General features: G+C 59.3%; 1 protein-coding gene across 1 annotated transcript; it reads right to left on the bottom strand.

Moving 5' to 3' along the window:
• Window positions 1-1,510: 1,510 nt before the first annotated feature.
• LOC122152712 (T-cell activation Rho GTPase-activating protein-like) lies at window positions 1,511-4,165 on the bottom strand (the record flags this gene model as incomplete). Its single annotated transcript, XM_042786296.1, has 6 exons — window positions 1,511-1,667; window positions 2,437-2,492; window positions 2,773-2,898; window positions 3,102-3,297; window positions 3,678-3,787; window positions 3,968-4,165. Coding segments are annotated over 6 exons (843 nt in total), but the record flags the coding sequence as incomplete, so codon positions are not given.
• Window positions 4,166-8,619: the final 4,454 nt, after the last annotated feature.

The raw sequence follows: 8,619 nt of genomic DNA, 5'->3' as shown, positions 1-8,619 counted from the left end.
TACGGAGACTGGCCAGATAGACATTTGAAACTTTATTTCTGTAAAGAAATAGTAAGAAATTGTAAAAAGCAGCACATGGGAAGAAACGCTGAGGACTGCAGACAGTCCGTACACCGTATTCCGGCAAAGGCAAGGGGAATAGGCACCTATCGGCCAAGCAGTCCCATTACAAACTCGTCCCTCTGTCAGTACTCGGATTTGAGGCGGCCTTGTCTGCAGACGGCTGGGATGCCTGCAGTCATTTCCTAATGCTGTTTCCATAGTCCTTTATTTATTAAGTGGTTTGGTTGCACTATGCATTGGGACACGCGTGGTACAGAAAAGAGAACGGGGCAGAACTTTCTATGGCCACGTTTTAGCAGAGGCTGTAAGTCTGTCGAAAGCACTAGCAAGCAGGCAGCTGCGTGTACCAGAGCACCGTCGTCTCCGGCCAGCAGCTCCAGACCAAAGGCTGATCTGCAGTTCTCAGTTAGCCACAGAGGCGGGTAAACGAACAGCAGGGAAATGGGAAGAAAGACTTCGCAACATCTGATGTTTCTCCCTCTTGAGTACAGAGGGATTTGTTTGTTTTGTTTTTTGTTTTTTCCCCCCCGAAGTGACTTAGGGATTACTCTCTAGAACCCTTTGATTTTTCCATAGTGCAGAGCTCCGAACAGCTGGGAGTTTAATTACTTAGGGTAGCAATTGCTGAGGGTATCAGGCGAGGCTTTGCCTGTGAAGAAAAGATGGCATTGTCTCTGAAACACTTCAGATGCCAGCTGGGAGAGCTGCACCTGAATTTCCGTGCTCTGGTGACGCCTGCACAATCCCTGCAAGACCTGCAGATCAGCTGTGCAGTTTCTTTCCCCTCTTGTGCCTGGCACTTGTGTCTTCCCTTCGGAAAGGAGCTCGACACCATTACACATCATCCAGGGCTCGAGGATCAAAACAAGAGAGGCTGTTGAAGTAGTTGGAGCTTTGGGAAAAGCTAGTTTCAAAGCTCTGGTCATGACTGAGAGGAAGGGGTGTGTCTGCGTCAGTCCAGAGAGAGCTGATCTGCAGCAGAAGGCGCAAGAAAGTTGTTGCTGATGCAGCAGCTCTGCTGGCATTATCCACCTTCTTAACAGGCACTCGGAAGTGTCAGGGGAGTTGTGTCACAGGCTACCAGAAACCCCTTCTGCACTCATAATTGAGTCTCTGTCCGTTGTTTCCTAATCCATGGACCCTGACCATAGACTGAGCAGGTACAAGTTGGTTCGGCACCTCTCAGCCGAGCACGAGTAGCTGTAACTAAAACCAGGAGGGCTTTATAATATGGAAGATGCTGTGCAGCACGTCGCGCGTGTCCCTCCCAGACGATATGCACCGCCATGCGCAGGATGCTCCCTGGAATCGGCATTTCAGATGCCAGCTCCCCACCTGGGGAGACGTGCCAGCTGGTGGGCATGGGCTGACGGAGCTGGTGAGTGAGCCAGCAAGGCCTCCTGCGAAGGGTGGGATGGCTCTGAGGGCGGTGCGGGGCCGCTGCGGCTTAGCGGTGTGACGCTGCAGTCTGCTGGACGGAGCAGGGCGGCACGGTGCCTCTCTCCTCGCCTCCACCGAGGTGGTGCTGGGGCTGCAGCGTGCTCCTCGAAGGCCGGGCGTCAGAGCTCGTGCGGGGAATCCAAGCAGCAGAACTAAATGGGCACCTACGAGGGCAGAGTCAGAAAGCGCTGATGGAACCACGAGGGCGGCAAGAGGCGTGACTTTGATCCCCGTTCTTTGGGAAGTCCGAGGACAAAGGGCTCGGGTCGTGGCCCAGGGGAGAGAACCCTTAGCGGCAGCAACGCCGGTGCTGCTCTGGCCCCTCCGCAGCACAGGCAATAAGCCCGGGGCACGGCAAGTTGCCAGAGATGTTCAGGGCCCCCTTACCAGGAAGCTGGCACGAATAGAAACGTGGGACTTTGCCTCTTCCTGCAGGTAGCAGGTCAAAGAGCTCAAAACTGTGAGTCTTGTGACCTTGCAGGGGTGCCTGTTGAGCCTTGCACAGACCCTCAACAAGTTCCACAAGGAAACTGCCAGTGCTGGAGTTGTATTTTTCTCCTGACAGACACTTTCTCCCAAGGGCAGGCGCATGCTTCCTGTCTGGCGCCATCTCTGTGCGCCTCGGGAATATTTCCTACCCTCGGAGCAGCAGTAAAATTGGAAGGATGGAGGGCAGGGTCTGTTACACACCTGGGCTTCTGGTTGGTGTTGCCTGCTTGGATTTCCTCACTCGCCCATGGCTGAGAGCTCTCTTTACAGCCTGGCCTTCTTCCGGCCCGGTTGCCCATCACCCTCCTCGCTCCAAGTTGTTTTCCGCTTTCTGCTTCCTCAAGAAGACCCTGGCAACCTTTCCATTCCATAGCATTGTTAGGCAGGTAAAGCCATGATAAACGGGTACCAATTCTGCTCTTAATCAAAGCTAGCTCATTTTACCTTCTCTCCGCAGATGAGCTCCTCAGGTGTTCTCTTTCTGGAGCGAGCGGGGCCACCTGCAACAGAAAGGTGGAATTTAAGAGGTGGCAAGGACCCAGCTGCCCAAGTGCTCCCTTAGCTCTGAAAGGCAGATCCCTTGGATGGGTTTGCTGAGCCCAGCTGAGGCCGGTCTGGTGGGAACAGTGCACAAAGTGCAGCGGGCCACCTGCATCCACCTTACTGGGCGCTTTTGGAGAGCTGCAGGCTTGTGGATGACCTTGCCTGTCCCTGCGGCAGCAGTCCCACCTTCTGAAGGGGGAGGCTCTTGTTGTCACGCTCTGTGTGGCCCTGACGTACCTCTGCTGCTCCTCCTCCCAGCGCCGGTGCCGGCTGCTCCTCGGCCGATGCGCTGCCAAGCTCGGCCACCTCCTCCCCAAAGAGTTCCTCGTGGTGGTCAATGAGGAACTCCACCAGCCGCGTCACCTGCACACAGCACAGCACGGGTTTCCAGCGAGGTGCAACAGCCTTCCCCACTCCCGAGCCTCGCTTGTGCGCAGCTGTGGGGCTGCTCTTCCCGGCAGCTCCGCCACGAGCGTTTGCTGAAGAGAGGAGGCAGCCAGGTACCTCTGAACAGCAAAGCCCGGGTGGGCCCAGAAGGCTGTAGCCGGCTGGGGAACACCACGTACCTTCCCCGTCTCCTGCACCAGGACGTCCAGGGGAAGCGTGTGCTCCTCGGCTGGGCTCAGGAGGCTTGGCCCCACGCAGATGGCCAGGTTGCCGGCACTCATCCTGCTGGTGGCCACGTTTGTGCTGATGTTTCGGAGCAGGATGAGCAAGTTCTTGAGGAGGAGGAGGTTGGCGCTGGGCAACTTGCTGGCCACCCTGAGGGAACAGGAAGACACCGTTCCTGAACTGGACCTTGTCAGCACAGGCCTCCCTCCCAGGCTGACCCCAGGCCGAGGGAAGGCTCCCTGGCCACCCCTGCTGTACAGCAGAGGGACTGCCTCCGCTGAGATGCGGCCACCTCCCTCCCTCCTGGCCCTGCTGGCAAGAGGCCCTTGGTGCAGCCACCCCCAGGGCCCGCGGGAAGAGCTCCAAGGAGAGAAGTGCCCTGCTGTGCCACGTGCCCCCAGAACCCGAGCCCACAGCGCCCAGAGGTGTCTGGCTGAAGGCACAGCTTCTGCAAGGAGGCTGCCGCCGTGCGGGCGAGTCCCGGCCTCTGCCAGTCCCCGCGGAGCAGGCAGGCTGCTCGCCACACTCACTCCTTCAGTGCCGCCAGCTTCTCCTGCCTGCTGGTCTTCTGCAGGGCGCTCACCCACTCCTCGTAGAGCTCTGCCTCGAGGAGCTTGGAGGGGATCTTGCGGAGGAAGTCCTGCAATGCCAAGGGCACCGGGTGAGGCCTTGGCCGCTGCTTGCCGGGAGCACGGGCAGCACCCCCGGCACTCTGGCTCGGGAGCAGAGCAGGCGGCTGGGTTTCGGCTGCTGCTCTCGCAGGCGCCCGTCAGCAGCGACAGAGGCGGGAGCTGCCGGGCTGCAGGTCAGCCGGGTTCACCTTCAAGATGACGGCCAGCAGCCGCGCAGGCTGGCTTTGGAGGTGGACCTCCGCTCCGCTGTCGAGGGCCTCCCGCAGCTCCCGCGAGGCGCGCTCGCCGGCCGCCAGCCGGAAGATCCCCTCCGTGGATGGCCCGTGCTCGTGAAGGAGAGCCAGCAGGTCCTGAGGGGACAGAGGGGGACAGTTGATGGCTGGAGACAGGCCCTGGGGCAGGCAGACCTTCCTGAGGGACCGGAGTGAGCGTGGACGGACGGCTCCGTGTCTCTCACTGGGGCGGGATGGAGGGGTGGCTGGAGGCTGGGGATGGGGGGAGGAGATGGCTTTGTCCCCGGGCCCCAGGCAGGGTGCCTGTGCTTGGGACACCACCTCTCCAGAGGAGCCAGCGGGATGGGGACCCTCCCCTCCTTCTGGCCAGCCCTGCTTACCTGGATGGGCTAGGGCAGCGTGCCGTCCTGGCTGCAGAGAGCTGCCAGGGGCCGGCCAAAGAGAGCCCCCCCGGCGCCAGAGCCCGACGGCCCGGGCGCCTCTGCAGCAGCCGAGGTCCCTCGGCGTGCAAAGGGCCAGGTCAGCCCCCTCCTCCTCCTGCAGGTGCCGCCTGGTGCCAAGGGAAAGAGCGCAAAAACCCCTGCGTGAGTACGGCCGGGCGAGCGCTCCCGGAGCCCCTCAGAGCCGTCCCCCCTGCCGCCGAGCGCAAGGGAGAGGCGTTGTTTGGGCACGGGGGGCGCCGGGGACTCAGCTCTCTCCTGCACAGAGCGGTGGGGATGGATGTGCCCTGCGAGAAGGGCAGCAGCAGCAGCGCGAGTGCCCCCCTGCGAGGGGGGCAGAGAAGGGACGTCCTGCCCCCGTCTTGTCCCAACTCACCAGCCGAGTGGCCACGTCCGCCTTCGCTGCTGGAGGGGACGGGTGGTGGCTGCTGTTCTGCAGCAGCCTGCAAGAAATGTGCTGTGCTCACCGAGCAGCCCCGCAGCAGAAAGGGCCCCTGCTGAGCCAGAGCAGCCCCTGGCCACCTGTCAGAGGTGGGGATGGCCAGGATGGCACCCCGGCCGAGCCTAACCTTTGCCTGGCCCTCGACGAGCCTCTCCAGGCTGCTGGCGTGTAGTGTCGTCGCCTGAGCAAGGGGAAAAAGGCAAAGAGCAGAAGGTGAGAAGCGATGCAGCTGATGCCAGGCTGGAGCAGCATGCGGGGGCAGAGCACAGACGAGAGGGCCACTCACTGCCTTGCGGCCACTCAGCTGCTTCAGCAGGAGCTTGATGGAGGGCAGCTGGGTCACCCGGGCTCCCTGCACTCCTTCTGGTGGCCTGTGCATGGGGAAGGGTCGGAGGAAGAGCTGTGTGAGACCGAAGCTGCCTTTGCCCTCTCCTGCCAGCCCAGTGGGGAGCACTTCCAAGCTGCCCCAAAGCAGCCGGGCAGCGCCGGGCAGTGGAGCGGAGAGCGGTGGCAGTGGTGGGCCAGGGGCTGGGGGGGGCTTGGCTGGACGGGGCTGGGCAAAGAGCAGCTCCGCCAGCTCTGCCCGCTCGAGAGCTGGCTGCAGCCGCGGGGGGAGCTCTCCCAGGCCTGGAGCGTCCCGCCGTGATGTGAGCACGGGCCCCCCAGGCTGCACCGCCAGGCTGGGCTTACCCACTGAGCGCGCTGAGCCAGAGCTCCTTCACCTCCTGGGAGCTGAGGAAGAGAGGAGAAAGAGCCTGAGTGCCTGCTGCTCCCCAGCCTGCGGGCAGAGGCGGGCGCCGGCACAGCCCTGCCCCGTGGGGACGGCTACAGAGGCAGGAGGCAGCCCCGTGGGGCAGGACCGAGGCGCTGCCGGGTCCTGCTGTGGGACGTGGCACGGAGACTCACCGGAAAGTGACGACACTACAGCCGCAGGGCCAGACGAGGACGAGGGAGTTGGTGTTCTTGCCTTCCTCCTCCCGGGTGCCATCCCCAGCCGCCCCCGTCCCGCCGCTCAGCACCTGCAGCTGGGCCAGGGCCAGGCAGAGCTGCGGGCGCGGGGAGCTGCCACGTCTGCGGAGAGGAGCGGCAGGGAGTGACTTGGAGGTGGCCGAGCCCCGTGGCTCCCCCTCTACCGTGCTCCTGCCACGGGCATGGCCATGGGGGCATCCAGCACCAGGGTGCCGGGGGCCTGGGGCTGCTCCTTGGGTGTCCCTGCCCTGCTGTGCCAGGGCCAGGGCTTGGGAGAAAGGGCAGCCGGGGTCTGCGAGTCTTACTCGGGCTTGGCGATGACCAGGGTTTCCCTGAAGAGGAGGAGGTCCCTCTTCCTCGTCGTGCGGCCCTGGGCCACCCGCACACGGTGGCGGAGCAGTGGCTGCGGTGCCGCCGGGACAGGCACACTCTCCTGCACGGGCTCAGGGTCCTCCCTGCAGAGCAGACGGCATCGGGCATGAGCAAGGCGGCTGCTGGGGGGCCCGGCTGTGCCGGCGTGTCCCCTGGCCGCGGGGGGAGCTCACCTGGGGCCGCGGCAGCAGTTGAGCTGGCCCATCCCGTCAAGGCCGGGAGAATCCCGCAGACCACTGCTCTTAGGGGTTTGGGGCAGTGCCCCAGCGGCGCAAGTAGGGCTGCCGAGGGGGTGGCAGTGCCAGAGAGTGCTCCTGGGCGAGACCCCAGTAGCACTCGGTGCTGGCACGGCGACGTCCGGTAGGCACTGGGGCTGTTGCCGGGCCAGCGCCGGGATACCCCAGCATGGCACTGTGACCCCAACGGTCGTGCTGGGGGGCACGGGTGGGGGAGGGGCACGGGTGGGGGGGGCTCTCCCCAGTATGCCGGTGTCTCTCTCGTAGTGGGGAGCCCAGACCCGGGCAGAGCACTGCAGGCATGGCCTCCCCAGCGCTGGGCAGAGGGGCAGGGTCACCTCCCTCCAGCTGCTGGCAAGGCTTTCCCAGTGCAGCCCAGGGTACCGCTCGCCACCGCCTTTGGGCAACAGCACCTTGCTAGCTGCTGGGCAGCGTGGTGTCCACCAGGAGCCGCGGGGCCTTTTCTGCCAAGCCGCTTTTGGTCACAAGTGTGCGTGTGGATGTGTCCCGAGAAGCTTCACGCCCACACCGGTGTCATCCACAGTCGGTCCCACCCTCTTTCCACAGGTCTCCCGGTGCCACTGCTGTGAGGGTGAGAAGGGCATGTCTCCTCCAGCCAAAGCAGTGGTCCAAGTGGAAAGGCTTTAAACTCGGGGAACTGTGCTAGTGAATGTGCCTTTAGGAACCAGCTCAAGCAGGAATAATGTGCGTTGCGAAAGACTCGGCAATCTGGGAATTTTCCTTAGAAATAATAAAGGTGTTTATATCTTTCTTGTAGGTAAACTGCTTTTGGAAGTAGCTGACTTAAAAATAAAATAGAAACACAGATGATCCCACCCCTCTACCTCTTCCAAGTTGCATTTGCTCAGCATTCAACACCTGACTGCCTGTTCATGTGTTCTGCTGTCATCCTGCCTTGCCAGGCTTCCCTAGGGCTGGGCGATCCTGTGCCATGGCCACCTAGCATCTGAGGGATGAGCTTGGCAGAGATCAGAGATCTTTTTATTTTCTATTTTGTTCTATTTGTGTTACATGTTTGTCTGCTGGCTCTGAGAGCCATCCTGGACTCGGCCCATCTGAGGGCGCTTAGTCTGTGGCTGCTGCAGCTGCAGGCTGTACCGTGCATGTGCTGGTTCAGGCAGCCTCTTCCTGGCTGCCCTACTAATATGCTCTAATTTATATAAAATGCAGACAAGATGCAGACGTCTCACCTCCTTGTTGCGTTTCTATCAGACAATGACTTGAGTTGGCATTTCCCACATTTTTATAGAAATACCTTAGCACGTGTGGAGTGTCAAGTCTTTATCATGGAAAGCTTCAATTGCTGTACTGGGATTTTTGGAGAAATGCCTGGAGTTTTTGGAAATAAATGTAATTTCAGATTAGTAACTGGCTTTATCTCATATGTGAATATTTGACTCCTGAATTTATATATTATGGTCCAAGATATGGCATTATTTGTAGCATGTGGTCAGAGCTCTGTGTGTGTTCTTGATGCTGCAGCTGAGTTTTCATAGCTGTGGTGGAAATGGATCTCTGAGAAATGGGACAGGGACTCTGCTGCTGCAGCTTTTTTGGGGGAGAGGGAAAGTACAGGCAGGCTCCAGGATCTGCTTGCAAATGGTTCTTTACTCAGAAAGAGAACAAATAACTGACAAAGGATTTTGGTTATTCTTTGCAAAAAAGCATCAAGTTTTCTTCCCTTCAATACTGTTCTGTGTTTGTGTGAAAACATAATGACTATTAAATGAGTTTTGTTAATTCTCTCATAAAACATGTTAGCTGTGGAGAAGGCAGAGGAGTTAAAATAAAGTCTAGCATTTTCCCTGCAGGCTTTCTTACAAAGACTCTTACAAATAACAAGGTTTGAAAATCTATGATTCCTACATAGAGTTGCTCATTTTTGCTTGCAGAAATTCCTGTGAGTGACTGTTGAGAGAAATCTCATGGAACCTGAATTTTCTACCATTTCTATCTGAAGTAATTTTCCCCCAATCTAATTCCATATCAAGTCCGTTTTCTAAATTTGTCTCCATTTTTGTGTAATATGACAGTGTTTTTAAGTCCTCTGCATGAAGGATCAGCTAATTATTTTTAAAGGATCTGTACAGAGAAGAGAAGAAGCAGGCTTTTGGGCATGTATTTCTT

This window comes from Tyto alba, unplaced genomic scaffold (assembly GCF_018691265.1).
Source record: "Tyto alba isolate M040663 unplaced genomic scaffold, T.alba_DEE_v4.0 Super-Scaffold_9, whole genome shotgun sequence".
NCBI classification, from domain to species: Eukaryota; Metazoa; Chordata; class Aves; order Strigiformes; family Tytonidae; genus Tyto; species Tyto alba.
The sequence above is the reverse complement of the archived record's forward strand: the minus strand, read 5'-3'. Positions and strand labels throughout refer to the sequence as shown.